Consider the following 17,718-nt stretch of genomic DNA (forward strand, 5'->3'; position numbering starts at 1 on the left):
ATCACTACGGAAGTAGGATTGCCCAACCTTCCTTCCGAGGAGTGGCTGGTGGGGGGTTTGAACCGCCAGCCGTCTGGTTAGCAAGCAAGTGTCTTAGCCACTATGCTACCAGAGCTCCCACATAAAGATTACATAAAGATTACAGGCTAGGAAAACCAATGGGGCAGTTCTAGTCTGTCCTATAGGGTTGCTATGAATTGGAATCGACTCGATGACAAATAACAACAAAATGTTTTATGGTTAACATTTCACCAGCAGCAAGAGCCTCTCAGCTGAATTTACTCAGCCTCCACTGCAGATCAGTCCTGATCCAGGCTCTGGATCCATTCCTATCTTTTTTTTTCCCTTTGTTTGTCCTGCATTTCCTCAATCTGAATATTGGTCCTCTGGTGCTCCACGGTCTATTGCTCTAAGGGATGTAATGCCATAAAGTATGGGGTGCACCATCTTGGGTTGAGTGGTCTATGTGTACATCTTGTTAACTACTGGGCTGAGAGCTAGCCCCTGGGGGTGCATTTTATTCCAGGTGCAGAAGGTATTCCACGGCCATAGTATTGGGGGTCTCATCAGATTTCATCTGACCAGTAACTCTGGTTATTATTGAGTTTTTGGATTTTGTTCCATGTTTTTCCTCCCACTCTATCCAGGATCTCCAGATTTGATCCTACCCTGAGTGGTCGGCATTGGCAGCCGGGCACCAACTAGTTCTTCTGGTCTCAAGGGCCATCGTGTCCTGTGGCTGATGATTGTTTCCAAATGCCTTTGTTTTTTTGCACTCTTCTTCACATCTGACACTAGGAGACCATTAGCTGCATCTTAGGTGGCTGCTTGAAAGCTTTTAAGACCCCAGGTGCTACTCACCAATGTAGGATGTGAAACAAGGCTTTTATGTATTTTGTTGTACCAACAGAGTCTAGTGCCCCCCAGTACTATGGTCCTGAGATAGTAGATCTACTGGATCTCTCTCCCACAGTATCTGGCTGTCTATGAGGGATTACTCTGTGTCTGTCTTCTATTGTTTCTGTAGGACTGCAGGTATTTTGTATCACTGGTGTCTGTGCAAGATTAGCTTCAGCTGAATCTATCCTTGATCTAGAGTATACTTCTGTTCACTGACAACCTGCCCACCGCCCCCACCCCACCCCCAGGTCTGATCGTCTCAGGTGTTTATGTATTTATCTGTAGCCTGGTGTTTGGTGTTAATGGCAATGCAGTATTGTGGACACATTGGTTGGTATTAGCATCTGTCATCTATCTCTTATGTGCACAATTCGGTGTCCTCCCATTTCCCAATGTCATCATGGTGGTCACAGATCCTTTCCATATATCCCTCCCCCTACCTGCATCAGCGTGTGGGCCCCAACTAGCCTGAAATTAATCCCTCCTCTTCCCTCCCAATCCCAGTAACTTATAAAATGAGTTCCCTTTCCCAAGCAAACCCTTCTTTGTCTTTTTACAGTAATGGGCTCATACAGTACTTGTCTTTCTGCGATTGACTTACTTCACTCAGCATAATGTCCTCCAGGTTCATCCACATTGTGAGATGAATGTAGATCCATTCCTATCTTTAAACAGAGAAAATTAAGAAACTATAGCCATAACTCAGGACTCATCAACCTAGTTCAGATCTTTTAACTTAACTCTTCCCCATAGCTACCAATCTACATACTGGATTATTTTGGTTCCGTTCCTGAGTACTTAAGGACTATTTAGTCTTCTCCACAGGAGCTCTGGTGGCGTAGTGCCTAAGGCATTTGACTGCTAACCAGAAGGCTGGTGGTTCAAACCCACCAGCCACTCCTCGGAAGGAAGGTTGGGCAATCTACTTCCGTAGTGATTCTACTGCCTCAGAAACCCAACGAGGGGTCGCTATGAGTCAGATCTGACTCCAAGGGGCCCCAAGTCATCTAGCTCCCTAGTGGTTAACAGCCAGCTTTGAAGTGCCTACAAACCTGTGCCACCGGGTCCCACTGCTGCACCCCACCTACCTGTTGTCTCTTGGCAAGCCTTTGGAATGAACACCAGCCACCAGAGCAGGACAGATATGTTATCTGCCTGGACTTCCCAATGCCTGAATCTCCCAAGAATCCTCCCTACCTTGGTGGCCCACCCTAGTCTAAATTCATCTCAGCAATGATCTCAAAGTCACCCAAGCTCAAAATCTTCGGCCTCTTTGAATCCTACATCTCCCCTGATACTCAATCAGTCACTAAGCCTGCTGTATCTTCTACTCATCTTCTGCAGTTCTCTCCTTCTTTGTCCTTTTCACTACTCCTTGTATTCCAAATGTGCTTCCATAAAACTGCCAGATTAATCTTCCAGAAGCAGAGCTTTCATATGTTATTCTATTGCTCAAAAATTGTCTGAGGCTATTTGCTGTGGGATAAAATCTTACTGCCCTGTTATTTTATCATGAATTTTCCTTGCAATTTGCTAATTCTATTCCTTCTATCCAAAATATTCTCTCTTCCCCTTCTCTGTTCATCTGATTTTTTTTTCCCCCCTGCAAAAATTCTTGCTCACATCCAGTATTCTCTGTGAAGACCTTCCTGAGCTGGTAGATAAGTGTTCTGAGAAGGGAGAAGAAAGTGCAAATGCTGTGAGGCAAAAGTGTGTCTAACAAAGACACTAGTCTGACTGGAGTGGGGTGATAGTAATAATTTTGGAAAAAAGACTGGAGAGGAAGTGAGAGCCCAGAGTAGGGTTTCTGGGCCATTATAATGACCTTGTTTTTAAATCTGAGTAAAACGGGGACCAACTAACTGCAAGGTTTTTAAACATTCTATAGCAAAGATATGACTTGAATTTCAAAAAGGTCACTCTTCCAGTGGTGATAAGAACAGCCTATGTGTAGAGAGGAAAGCAGAGAAGGAAGAAGACTGGTTAAGAGACTATTAGAGTAACTTGGGCAAGAGATGGGGATTTGTAACAGGCTGGTAGCAGAGGAAGTTGTGAAAAGTGGTCAGAATCTGGATGAATATGCCAACTTGATCAGGGATATGACAAAAAGGAGTCAAGGATGACTCTAAGTTGTTAGCCTAAACAAGTGAAAAAGTAGACATGTCATTAACTGAGATGGGGAAGACTGTGGAAAGAATAGGTTTTAGAAGAGAAGATCAGGAAGAGAGATTTTGGAAATGAGAAGTTCAAGAGGTCAAAAAAAAAAAAAGTTTTAGGTGCCTATTGAATGTCCAAGAGATAACACTGGATAGGCAGTTTACTACGTAAATTTGAAATTCAGGGGAGAGGTTCTGGCTAGAGATATACATTTGGGAATCCTCAGAGTACAGATCAGGTCTGTCTGGTAAAACTTCTGTGGTGACAGAAATGTCACTTCTGGACTGCTGTATATGGTAGCCACTAGTTACATGTGGCTTGAAAAGTACCTAAGGCAACTGATAACTAAATTGTTAATTTAATTTAATTTTAATTTAAACAGGCACATGTGGTTAGTGAATGCCATATTGGACAAAGCTTTAAATAGATGACATTTAAAGTAATATAACTGGATGAAAACCCTAAATGAATGAGCGTACGTGGAGAGGAGGTCAAAGATTGGGCACTGGGGAACACCAGCAGCATTAGTTAACAGTAGATAAAAATGGAAACACCCCAAACTCCTTCAACAACTGAAAAGAAAAATAAATAGAAGCATAATCACATAAGACTGCCATTCAGCAGTAAACTCATACATCTATATGGAAGAGTCACAAAAACAATGATAAATTAAAAAAAAAGTCACTGAAGAATAATTTCTATAAAGTTCAAAAGCAAACAAACTAAACAACATACTATTAAAGACTATATTCAGATGTGATAAAGTTATAAAGAAAATTGTGGTAGTTAAGGTTGTCTGTCAACTTAACTAGGCCATAGGTTTGAGTGGCTGCACAGCTGGATGTAGTTATTCCCCCTGATGAGACACATAATCAACTCCATGGTGGAAATCTACTGTGAGTAGCTAAGTACCTGCCTTAGGGATGTGGTCTGCTTCCAGTACATAAGATAAAGCTTTGAGAAAAAGGTCTCTAGCTTTTTTGAATGCTTGGATCCTGCATTTAGTTGAGTCTTCATTCAGCAGTCTGCCATGTTGCCTCTCAATCTTGGGACTGTTTCTGGATTTGAACTAGTGGCCTGCCGTGTTGCTTGATAATCCTGGGACTGTGCCATTGTACTTGTTGACCTTGGGTTTGTGAGCCTCAGCAACTGCCTGAATTAAGAGATGCCTCCAGCTCTGGTGTGCCAGAAGCAAGAGGCAGATATGAAGCCCAAGGTCAAAGGACCTTCACCCAGCCAGCACACTTTGAACTCAGATTTCTAGCCTCCTAAACTGTAAACTAATAAATCACTGTTAAAGTCATCCACTTCTGGTATTTTCTGTTATAGCAGCACTAGAGAACCAAAACAAAAACCAAGGGAATAATTAGTCAAATATAGGTTAAAGTTACCTCTAGAGGAGAGGGAGAAGGTTGCAAATGGGGAGGTGAGTACAGAAGGCTTTAGAAATTACTGGGAATGTTTTATTTCTAAACTAGGTAGTGAGTACATAGGTGTTCAGTTTGTTATTGTCCTTTATCATATAAAGTCTGACATGTATAATATTTCATAACTAAAAAGAATTAAAAACTAGTATATGGTTAAACGTCAAATGGATACTGAACACTTTAAATCATTACTTCAGAAAAGGGAACGATAACTGTGTGATTTGTATAAGGTCTAAAAACAAGGTAGGATTTTATCATGTAAAGAAAAAATGGAAGGGCATTCAAGAATTAGGAATAAAGAAAAAAAAAAAAAAGAATTAGGAATAAACAGACCATGTACCAAAAATACCAAACCCACTGTCATCGAGTCGATTCTGACTCATAGCAATCCCCACTGTGTTTCCAAAGTGGTGAATCTTTACAGCAGTAGACTGCCCCATCTTCCTCGTGTAGAGTGGCTGGTGTATTTGAACTGACAACCTTCTGGTTAGCAGTCAAATCCTTAGGCACTATGCCATCAGAGCTTCTTCAGACCATGTAGAGGAGGTAACAAATTGGTGAGTCTGACTGGAGAAGATGGAAGTAAGGGAAGTAAGCTAAAGCTCGGGTCAGTCTACAGGACACTTAAATGCCAAGTGGAAGTTTGGACTTGATCTTGGAATAATGTAAACCATTGGTGATATTTACATAAGACAACAACATGATGAAACAGTATATTAGTAGGATTAATCAGACAGTGGTGCTCAGGATCAACCCATAGGGAGACAAAACCAAAAAACCAAACGCACTGCCATCAAGTCAATTACAACTCACAGTGACCTCCAATGGGTTTTCAAGGTGGTAAATCTTTATGGAAATAGATTGCCCCATCTTCCTTCCACAAAGCGGCTGAACTGCCAACCTTCTGGTTAACAAATGCCTTAGACACCACACCACCAGACAAGAAGCCAAAGAAGCCAGTTAGAAAACTTGTAGATATGAGATGTCAGTAAAGATGATCACGACCTGAATTACAATGGTGATACCAAACCAGACCAAACTCATCGCCATTGAGTCGAACCCAACTCATAGCGACCCCTCGTTGGATTTCCGAGATGGTATCACTACAGAAGTAGATTGCCCAACCCTCCTTCTGAGGAGTGACTGGTGGGTTTGAACAGCCAGCCTTCTGATTAGCAGTCAAATGCCTGAGGCACTATGCTACCAGAGCTCGGGTGAAGATTACTCCAGAAATCATAGGATTAAAGACTCAAGAGGACTTGGTGACTAACTGGGAAAAACTAGTGTGAGAAAGAGAGAAAGATTCAAAGATTACTCTAATTTTCAAGCTAAACGATAACAACACATGCAGAAGTAAGGAAAGCAGAGAAAGGTTTTGAAGGAAGACTATTAATTCATCAATTTGTTCATTTATTTATGTAATAAATATGTATTGAACACCTACTATGTGCCAGGTAGAATGTGAAATTTTACCCTCAGGAAGCAGTTTGTGATTATCACTTTTAAATGACACATATATTGTTCTATGATAAAATACTGAGTTGCCTTTCAAAATAGATTGAAAAAAGTAACAGAACACAAAAGTAGAAACGTTTAGTAAAAGGCCGAAGGTAAAGGAATGGAATGATTCACTATTTGGACTGAAAGCTCCTTGAGGGCAGGATTTATGGGTTGACTGTCTTCTCATTCCCCCCAGTGCTGGCACAAGGAGTACTCACTACAAAGCAGGCACTCAAATAATAGCTGAATGAATAGAGAAGAGGGTCACTATGAGTTGGAATCGACTCATTGGGAGTGTGTTGAACAGAGAACAGTGAAGGCAAACTGAAGATAACCCAAGTGGGAAGGCCCTAATTGAGGCTCCACAACCTGGAAGTACCCAGATGATCTACCCCTATATAAAGAGAGAGTGCTCTAGCCTTGTTACCTGGCTGAAGGGTAGGCTGAACTTCTGGGTATATATTTAAAACCAAACGTACTGCCATTGAGTCAATTTCAACTCATAGCAACCCCCACTGGGTTCCCAAGGCTGTAAATTTTTACAGTAATAGAGTACTTCTTCTTCCTCCCATGGAGTGGCCAGTGGGTTTGAACCATCAACCTTCTGGTTAGCAATCAAATACCTTAGGCACTGTACCACCACAAGTCCTTAATATTTATCTTTTTCTTGTTGTTAGGTGCCATCAAGTCAGCTCTGACTCACAGTGACCCTATGTACAACAGAACAAAATACTGTCCAGTCCTATAGATCTGATGCATTGAACACAAATGACTGAAAACCAGATGAATTATGGGATGACATCAAGAACATCATATATGCAGAAAGCAGAAGATCATTAAAAGGACAGGAAAGGAAGACCAAAACAAATGTCAGAAGAGACTATTACATAATTAAAAAACAAAACAAAACTTACTGCTGTCAAGTCAGATCCAACACACAGCGACCCCTCCTTGGGTTTCTGAGGCAGTATCACTATGCCAGTCTTCCTTCTGAGGAGTGGCTGGTGGATTTGAACCGCCAGCCTTCTGGTTAGCAGTCAAATGCCTTAGGCACTACGCCACTAGAGCTCCCAACACACAATTAGAAGATTTAAAATACTAAATGAAAAACAGGAAGAAAACCATTTCTTATGAACACACACTGAAGTCCTACTCCCCCGTCAGTCTCTAGTGAAACTGTCATCACCCCTAACTTATAAGGCAGATAGTCAGAATGCAACATTTTTGTTTGGATTGGATTAAAGATACTCAGGGGTATCCTGTCCTTTAAGACTATTTAAAGGCTTTTTTCTTCCGGTTTAAAGTAGTTTAAAAGCCTGAACCTTAATAGCTCAACCTTGCATACCACTATTTGTAAGTCTCTGGAATAGGGAAATGCAAAGCTGGACTGGAAAGTGAGCTGACTGATGCCCAGGTGTCCGAGGTTGCCAGGGACTAGGCTATTATCCCCAGGTTCCCCAATAACTTAGACTTATCTATATGGAAGGAAGGTGGGGCAATCTATTTCCATAGTGATACTGCCTTGGAAACCCAAGGAGGGGTTGCTATGAGTCGGGTCCGACTCAATGGTACATAACAACAACATATGGCTGACCAGAGGACAATGAGGCTGCTTTTTAAATGAATTGGATGCTTTGTCATGAGGTTAGACCAGGAAATAAATCCCCAAATATTGGCAGAGACAGTTAATACTATGTACAGTAGGACTAATTACCTTCTTTAAGATTTCAACATTTGGTAGGTACTGATGTTAATACTTTCTTTCTAAAACTCTGATTCCAAAAAAATAAAACAAACTCATTGCTGTCGAGTTGGATCCAACTCACAGCCACCCCTCCTTGGGTTTCCAAGGTGGTATCACTACGGAAGTAGATTGCCTAACCTTCCTTCCAAGGAGTGGCTGGTGGGTTTGAACCTCCAGCAAGTCTGGTTAGCAGCCAAATGCCTTAGGCAGTATGCCACCAGAGCTCCCATCACTTTGATTGGACCTGTATTTTTCTTAATAGCCCTAGCCACCCATTTTCAGGATGGATCTAGATTTCTAGATGGTTGATCTCATTATGCTTTGAATCGCCTTCGAGTTTCCCTCTCTGAGAGCAATCTTATCTTGAAGTTCTAGTGGTCAACTTATGCCATTGACTTCATCAATGAAAATGAAGAGCAACCGAAAAAAAAAAAAAAAAAAACTGAACTGTAATTAGAATACACAAAATATTTGGTTGTATCTAGAGCCTCTCCTCCTAAAGCAGCTCTAGTGTCATAGTGGGTAAGGCATCTGGATGCTAACCAGAAGGTCAGTGGTTCAAATCCACCAGCTGGTCCGTGGGAAGATGAGACAATGTACTTCCACAAAGATTTACAGCCTTTAAAACCCAATGGGGGTCTCCACAGAGTCTGAAGCAACTCGATGGCAGTGAGATTTTCTTTTTTTTTAAGAGTCTCTCCTGATGATGGCACAGCCTGGATTACACTGGTACCTGTGGGGGAGACTGTGTCTCCTAGTGCAGATCTGAGAAGAAACCTTCCCGTAAAGAACTAGGAGAGAATTATGGACAGACTGCAAACTGCCTTTCCACAAGAATCCAGAAAGCAGCTCACAGACTTCCTACGAAAATTAAAGGATGATGATGGGAAGTCCTTATCTCCAATGACATTTGATGAAACTGTCCACAAGATTTTCCAACTTAAACCAAACCAAACTCACTGCCATCAAGTTGATTCCAACTCACAACAACTCCCACTGGGTTTCTGAGGTGGTAAATCTTTACAGAAGTAGACTTCCCTGTCTTCCTTCCACAGAGTGGGTGGTAGGTTTGAACTGCCAACCTTCTGGTTAACAATCAAATGCCTTAGGCACTACGTCACCAGAGCTCCTTTTCCAAATTATTGACCCTAAAAGATCCCAGAGTCAAGGTAAATCAGTACCGAACGGGAACTGTGTTTCATCCAGCTTTCCATCACTGCCTAATGCTGCCCAAACCCCAAAACCAACCTAGAGGCCCCTCAGGTCGCAAGGCCCTGGCATATGGGAAGGAGCCAATAATTTAGATGAAGAGGAAGAAGTAGAGCCTTGTGTGATTATCTTGAGAATTTCCCTCAGAAAATCTCTCTGTTTTACCCTGTGCTCACAAATTCCATGCTCAGTGCATCAGGCCAGGGTTGATACAATGCGGGCATGCCCAACTTGCAGACTCCATATTTTGCTGCTGAAAGAATTCCCTGGTCACCCCAGCTGGCAGCTGCCCAAGATCTGATCCAAGGGGGTTACTAATTTAAGAAAGTTTGGTTTCAGACTCCAGAATTTGGTGTTTTACTATGAGTCGATAGTGTTACTGGTGTGAAGCACTATGCTGGGCTCTGCAAAAGAAACAAGCTAATCTCGTCAAACCTGCACCCAAAAAGGATGGCACAAGTATCCAGGTTTGTAAACTGAACTGAACTGTGCTTAAATAAAATGGATTTTAACAATGACATTATATTTACTCTTATCTTAATAGGTGTTTTCTTCCAATGTAAATGTAACTGTGAATGTATTTCTTAGAACTGTTTTCTCCTTTTTTCTTTCTTATTCCACTTAACCTTTGCTTCTTTGCAAGTATACATTTTAATTTTAACTTTCTCAAATAAATCTGAGAAAGAGAAAAAGACAAGTAGTAAACAACAGAGGAATAACACCACCACAAATTTTAATGTTCCTTTTAACTTTTAAAGCTACTTAGAAAAAAATAAAATTCCAGTATTTGAATTTTATCTCTTTCTTCCCAGTTGATTTGTCTTCTAAAATACATACCCATGAAGGTATTATGAGCCACTTAAGAGTGGGAACCATGTATGTAACTGTTGGAGCTGGCTTATGTTGGTTTGTGAGAAGATTATAAGGTTTCAAGACTTTGGCTAGCCAGTTGTCAATTCAATCTTTGAATCTTCCATAGTAGAAGTATTTGTTGTTTATTGTTCTTAGGTGCCATCAGGTTAGATATAACTCATAGTGACCCTGTGTACAACAGAACAAAACTACCCACTCCCATACCATCCTCACAATTGTTGCTGTGCTTGACCCATCGCTGCAGTCACTGTGTCAATCCATCTCCTAGGGGTCTTCCCTTTTTTCACTGACCTTCTACTTTACCAAGCATGGTATCCCTCTCCAGGGACTGGTCCTTCCTGATAATATGACCGATTTTTCCAGAAATGGACCGCCCCAGCATCACGTCAACGCTCAAGCCATCAACCACAGTACGACAAACTGACATACGAGTGGTAGGTGGAATATTTACACCATGGATAGTAAATGTTATAAATAAAGCTAGATTCCAAAGAGGATGTGGAACAAGGGATATCAAGATGGATCTTGGCTGAAAGCAAAGAACACCAGAAAGATGTTTATCTGTGTTTTATTGACTACACAAAGGCAATGAACTGTGTGGATCATAACAAATTATGGATAACATTGCAAAGAATGGGAATTCTCGAACATTTCATTGTGATTGTGAGGAACCCATATGTAGACCAAGAGGCAGTTGTTCAAACAGAACAAGGAGATACCGCATGATTTAAAATCAGGAAAGGTATGAGTCAGGGTTGTATCCTTTCACCATACTTATTCAATCTTATACAATCAAATAATCCAAGAAGCTGGATGCTATGAAGAAGAATGTGGCATCATCAGGCAGCCAACAAACACATGAAGAAATGTTCACAATCATTAGCCATTAGAGATGCAAATCAAAACAACCATGAGATACCATCTTACCCCAGCATTAACAGCAAAGTTCAACAAGACAGAAAATAACAAATGCTCGCTAGGATGTGGAAAGATTGGGACTCTCACACAGTGCTGGCAGGACTGTAATACGATATAACCACTGTGGAAATCGGTATGGCAATTCCTTAAAAAGTTGGCAGTGGAAATAACATTTGACCCAGCAATCCCATTACCAGGTATATATCCTAAAGAAGTGAAAGGCAGGACACATATAGATATATGCACACCCATGTTCATTACAGCACTATTCACTATAGCAAAGAGATGGAAACAACCTAAGTGGGCACTTAACCAAGGAATGGATAAACAAACTGTGGTACATATACACAATGGAATACTATGCGACCCTAAAGAACGATGTAGTATCTGCAAAACACCACATAATGTGGATGAACTTGGTGGACATTATGCTGAGTGAAGTTAGTCAATCACAGAAGGACAAATACTGTATTAGTCCACTATTGTAAAAAGCCAAAGAAAGGTTTATACATAGAAGGAAACTTTCTTTGTTGGTTACCAAGGATGGGAGGGGTGGGAAGGGAAAATTTCCAGATAGGTTGGGGAAAATAAAAGATATATGGGGGGTGGACCTCAAAGATTATTAGTAGTTACCAGGGTTAGGGAGTTCTGGTGGCATAGTGCCTAAGGTATCTGACTACTAACCAGAAGGCTGGTGGTTCAAACCCACCAGCTACTCCTTGGAAGGAAGACTGGGCAATCTATTTCTGTAGAGATACCACTTCAGAAACCCAAGGAGGGGTCGCTATGAGTCTAATTGACTTGATGGCAGTGAGTTTGGTGTTTCTGGAGGGGTAGGAGAGAGGGGGATGGGGGAGCTTTTGTCTGGGGGGCACTAAGTTTATGCTAATGGTGGTGGAATATTTTGGGAAAGGACAGCAATAATGGTGGCACAGAATGAAAAATGCCATCACTGTCCCTGAGCTGTAAGTGGGAAAGTTGTTATGGTGGCAAATGTCTTGATGTGTATGTTTTTATCACAATGAAAGTAAAAAAAAAAAAAAGAAAAAGAAGAAGAAGAAGAATGTGGCATCAGGATCAGAGGGGGACTCATTAACAATGTGCAATATGCAGATGATACAACCTTGCTTGCATGAAGATGATGTGAAGTGAAGATGATTTTAAACACTGACAACAGCCTTCACTATGGATTACACCTCAACATAAAGAAAACAAAAATCCTCATAACTGGACCAATAAGCAGTATCATGATAAATGGAGAAAAGATCGAAGTTGTCAGGGATCTCATTTTACCTGGATCCACAATCAATGCCCAGGAAAGCAGAAGTCAAGAAATCAGATGATGTACTGCACTAGGCAAATCTGCTGCAAAAGACACTGTTAAAGTGTTAAAGAGCAGAGGTGTCACTTTGAAGACTAAGGTGTGCCTGACCCAAGGCATGGTATTTTCAATCGCCTCACATGCATGTGAAAGAAGGACAATGAATGAAGAAGACCAAAGAATGGATGCATTTGAATTGTGCTGATGAAGCATATAAAAAATATTATGGACTGCCAGAAGAACGAACAAATCTGTCCTGGAAGAAGTACAGCTAGAATGCATCTTAGAAGTGAGAATAGCTAAACTTGTCTCAGGTACTGTGGTCAAGTTGTCAGAAGGGAACAGTCCCTGGAGAAGGATATCATGCTTGGTAGAGTGTCAGCAAAAAGTGGGAAAACCCTCAAGGAGATGGACTGACACTGTGGCTGCAACAATGGGCTCAAGCATAGCAACACTGTTAGCACAGGACCAGGCAGTGTTTCGTTCTGTTGTGCACAGGGTCACTATGAGTTACAACCTACTCGACAACACCTAACAACCACGTAAATAAGGGCTCCTCTCCCTTCTAAGAGCTGCTTGTTAAGCATCTACTAACATATCACTGGAACAATGATTCTTCTTCGGATTCCTGATGCTTTGCACAGTAGAGTTATAATACATACTCTCACTTTTAAATTACTAGGGAAAAAGTTAAGGGAGCCTTGTGGAGCAGTGATTAAAGCAGTAGGTTGCTAAGTAAAAGGTCTGGGGTTTGGAGAAGCAAATGTGACAGTTTGCTTCTGTAAAGATTTACAACCCTGGAATAGCTGGAGAGGGTCACTAGGAATCTACTTGCCAGTGGTGGGAGGAAAGGAGTTAATATGCAAAGTAAATCACTCACTCAGTTGAAAAACTGAGATCTTATGTTTATTTGTAAACATGCTATCTTTGGACCTTAATCATTTAAACTTTGGAGCGTTTTATTATTATTATTATTTCCTGCCTTAAAAGTATCTAATTACTTCTTTGAGGCTGGGGGAGGACAGTAGTGTGTGTGTGTGGGGGGGTGGTCCTTGTCTCATAACAAAGTTGAGATCCCTGATGTAAGTTGCCTATCTACAGCTTGTCACTGACAACTTTCATTCCTATAGGTCAAAAATCTATCTTGAACATAATGTTGTGGCAATGCTGTGTTATTATATGTTTGTAGTTTTACAATTAAAAGAACTCAGCTTCCACGTAAGACGTATGTACCTTGGTTCATATTCACTGTCTTAATATCATTAACTTATGGAAAAGAATAAATGTTCCTAACTCAGCCAAAAAATTTTCTTGTAGAAAACTGTTCAAGTTGATGTTTTCTTTAAAATCACAAATTCTGTGAGCTGGAGACAATACAGAACAAAAGCTAAGCCGATTAGCAATGAATTAAGGACAAAATAAAATGTTTTGACCCAAAAGTGGACAATAGGAGTTACCCTACACTCACCACTTCCAGTCTCTCGCTGAGCTCTGGGATCTTTATGTAGTTGTAGTGGATTTTGCAGGGTAGAGAGAAACAGGAGAGAAAATAAGTTTCATAGATTCTTCATTTGCATCAGCCGTTCTCAGAACCACCGCTACTATCCAGGTTCAGGCATTTAAGATTAAAGTCCAACTGGTTTCTCAGCCTCAGGTCTCTGTACTCCTTTATGTCCTGCACACAGTGACTAATTTCCTAAACTACCGATTTCATTAGACCACTCTTCAGCTCGAAAACTTATTTATGGCTTCCAACTCCCTAGAAAAAAATCCAAATTCAAAATTCAAGGCCCAGGTTAGCATTATTCCATTCTTGTAACACAGGACTTGTTTCCTCCTAACCACCCCCCCCACACACACACCCCGGTCTAGGGAAACTCAACAGTTCCAGCTAGACTACAAATCACACTACTTGCACACCTAGGCTGTATGGTTAAAGCCTATTCCTCTCCCTCTGCCTTTTCTTCAAAGGCCAAGCGAAGCCCTCCTCCTCCTCTCTGCCCGCACTGTGCTCTTAAGGCACACACTGCTGGTTTGGCCCATCTTCTGAACCGGTCAAACACGGTCTTAGCTGGCATCTCAATCCGCTCCGGAACCAACTCAGAGTTCCCTGGAGGCAGATGATAGACGTACACAGAAGGTCTATCACAGAGCTCTAAACTAGATACTATTGATTAAAACCAGAAGTAGAGGTTCAAATAAGGTATATAAGACAATAACGCCCACCTTCGCCAATTCCTCTCTATTCACAGTAAAGAATATTCAGTGTTCATTGCGAGACCGAAATTTTCTGTATACACCAAGCAGCGGCGGAGCGGAGAGAGCACGTCACTGACAGCAAAAAAAAAAAAAAACCACCCTGCTTTCTAATCCTGGTTTTGTCACAATCTGTGCAACCGTAGGGACATCACAAAAATGCCTCGGCTGTTAAACACCGGAGCTGCTGCGGAGGCTCCCAAGGTCTCTTTGGGCTCCCAAATACCTCATGACAGGAAACTCAACACTCTTATACTCACTGAGGCAAGGGCAGACAAACTTTTACAGATCCCCACGCGGACATTTCCACATACTACTGGAAACTCAATCCCCGTAACAAAAAGCACGGCTGGACCCGCCTGATCCCCTCACCCTGTGGCAAGGGACAATTCCGCCCAGGGTTCCCGGCTTCTCACCCTCAGACTCCCGAGAGCGGCACGGACCGGACTGGGGTGACTCAGTCTGCGCCCCGCGTACTTGTGACACATGCCCCGTGACCCTAGGTCACGGGCTCCTTCCGCCCTCAACGACCCGAGAGCCCTCCTCTCCGGGTCAGGCCTCTCTCTCCCGCCCGACAAGTCGCCCTTCCAGGCCCTGAAGCGGCCTCAGAGCGGCCGACCGGGCCCCAGGCTGGCGGGACGGGCGGCGTGAGGGGCGACGGCGGCGGCTTTAAGTGCTGAATCACCACTTTGCAACCGGAGCTTCAAACCACTGTGTCCCATGGGCCCTTAGGGGCCGGACGCCGCTCTCCGCTTACCTACAGAGCCGTTCTAGGGGCAGCAGGTGGGCGCTGGAGACAGAGCGGAAGGTGCTGGGCAGCGCAGTGTGCAGCAGCCACACTAGGCGGTACCGCATACCCCAGCGCAGCCGCCAGGATCACTGCGAACGCTTCCTTCTTGCGCCGCGAGCCGGCCCTGCTCACAGCGCATGCTCAGGTCGCCGCGCCGCCTCCCCGGAGTCGCCGAGCAGCTGCTGCTCCGGGTTTTGCCCGGAGCCCGAGAGGGCGGGGACGGCTGGCGGCCAGGTCTGATCTGAGCTAGTGGGCTGGATGGGATCTGGCCGAGAAGCTTCACCAGCCCAGCAACCAGGCTTTCCCCGGCGGGAGGATCCCAGCTGGATCACGTGTGAGGGCAGCTGTGTGTATGTCAATGTGTGTGGAGTGGCTGGTGAACACTGTGAGGGCTCAAGGGGCCATGTTTGCCGAGGCACCCCCAAATCTGAGATTTCGGCCGTGCAGGTGTTGTTCAAGGACCGCCCACACTGCAGCCACACAGAAAACTAATCTGCGGCCCGCGGGCTCCCTCTAGAGCGCAGTAAAGGACGTGGGCAGCTAAACACTGACGCGCCGGGGGGCCGTGGAAAAAGTCAGATTCCGAGGGGTCCACCTCCACCGAGGGAGGCCAGGACCCTCGAGGGATTTTGCATCCTGGGGAGGCTAGCAACTCTCAGAGAGGAAGGTGGAGACGGGACTGGCCTCAGCAAAATAAGGCCTTCATGAATTCTCACATACTGAATGTAAACTACGACTTGTAGTAGTCCCAATACTACTACTATCGTCGATCGATTTCAGTCATTACTTTTAAGACAAATGTTTTTTTTTCCCGGTGGCTTTATAGTGCTTTGCATCCACGAACGATCTAATAGTTCTTATGGATCTGACTTTACCGTTACATTATTTTACGGAGGTCTTTTTCTGCTGCTAACCAAAAGTGAACCCACCAGCCGCTCCACCAGAGAAAGATGTAGCAGTCTGACTTTGTACAGATCAACAACAGACTTGGAAACCCTATGGAACACTTCTACAGGGTCCCCATGAATCAGAATTGGCTCCACGGCAATTGGTTAAGGAAGAGCTGAATTAGGGATGATGACTCCCCGCCTAAAATGCTTTTAGGTTTCTTGTGTGGCCAACTGAATGGACAGCCAAAAACTGGTGCCCGGAATCATATTGTTTCAAATGGAAATTCAGTTGTTGTTAACCTAACTTGTTCTGACTCACAGCAACTTTATTTATAACAGAAGAAAGGTCCTCACCATTGTTCTATGTTCCAGCCCATTATGGCAGCAGCTTGTCATTCAGGGTCATTTTATGTTTACTTTTCCACTTGCTTTTTCCTCTTACCTTCACATTGTCCACTTTTTCTCATCATTCTAGGTTCTGCTCAAATGTTACCTCCTCAGAGTCCACCCATTTAAAATAGTCTCCTACTCCTTAATTCCTTTTCCTTTATCTTGCTTTTATTTTTCTTCAGAACACTTTTCATCACATTCATTTACTTGATACTGTTTCTCCTACCCAATAGAAGTTAAGCTCCATAAAACAGAAATTTGTTGTCTTTTTTATCTATTGCTAGCTATATCCTCAGCATTTTTACTAGTATCTGTTATGTAGAAGGCACTCGCTAAGTATTTCTAAAGTCAATAAATGAATGAATGTAAGAATAGCAGATTTTGGAATCAGAGAGTCCTGGGTTCAAATTCAAGCTCTACTCTTTTTGTGCTACTGTAGGCAAGTTACTTCACCTCTTTAATCCTCAACTACATCTCTGGTAATTGGGGAATATCCTTTTCAGGAAGTGGTTGCAAAGATTAATAATGGATCCATATACAATGCTAGATACATAATACTCAAAAGAAAAAAGAAAAGAAAACCCACCAAATTCACTGCTATCAAGTTGATTCCGACTCATAGCAACCTCCATTGGGTTTCCAAGGCTGTAAATCTTTACAGAAGCAGATTGCTCCATCTTTCTTCCACCACGTAGCTGGTGGGCCAAACCACGGAGCTTTTTTCTTAGCAGCCAAACGCCTTAACCACTACACCACCACAGCTCCTTACAGACCCTCAAAATAATTGGTTTCTTTCCACTACTCCCTCCTAGGATTGTATTAATATTATTATTTCTTATGCTAGTACATCTACTCTGACCCTAGATTTACTATGAAGCTAATGAAATTTTAAAACTTCAGGACCCCTTATTTGCACAGTCCACAGAGTGGAGTTGCTGGGAGTCTTAGAGGGGAATCCAGGTTGTTGGAAGCATTTGTAAGCATTTTCTAATAAACAAAGTAAAAAGATCTAAGAAAGGGTCCCAAAGCTCCAAGTCTTGAGTAACTTGTGACTTATTCTCTCATTGTAAACATTAATTTTAGTTTGATTCCTAATTTTGTAGATGGGGCAATCTACTTCTGTAGTAATACTGCCTCGGAAACCCAAGGAGGGGTCGTTATGAGTTGGGTCCGACTCGATGGCACATAACAACAACACAACAATTTGTATTACCTTTTTTAACACCAAGCATGATATCCTCCAGGGAATGGTCCCTTCTGACCACATGACCAAAGTGGTGGTGTTGTTATGTGCCATCGAGTCAAACCCGACTCATAGCGACCCCTCCTTGGGTTTCCAAGGC

The 17,718-nt window shown here is 42.7% G+C and overlaps 1 protein-coding gene across 1 annotated transcript in view; it reads right to left on the minus strand.

Moving 5' to 3' along the window:
- IDE (insulin degrading enzyme) overlaps positions 1-15,160 on the minus strand; it is a 161,473-nt gene extending 146,313 nt beyond the window's left edge. Inside the window, exon 1 of the mRNA XM_007951263.2 lies at positions 15,063-15,160. Within this exon, the coding sequence (XP_007949454.1) occupies positions 15,063-15,160 (98 nt within the window). The remainder of the gene's footprint in view (positions 1-15,062) is intronic.
- Positions 15,161-17,718: the final 2,558 nt, after the last annotated feature.

Source organism: Orycteropus afer, unplaced genomic scaffold (assembly GCF_000298275.1).
Source record: "Orycteropus afer afer isolate SDZICR_OR568_19922 unplaced genomic scaffold, OryAfe1.0 scaffold00293, whole genome shotgun sequence".
Classification (NCBI taxonomy): Eukaryota; Metazoa; Chordata; class Mammalia; order Tubulidentata; family Orycteropodidae; genus Orycteropus; species Orycteropus afer.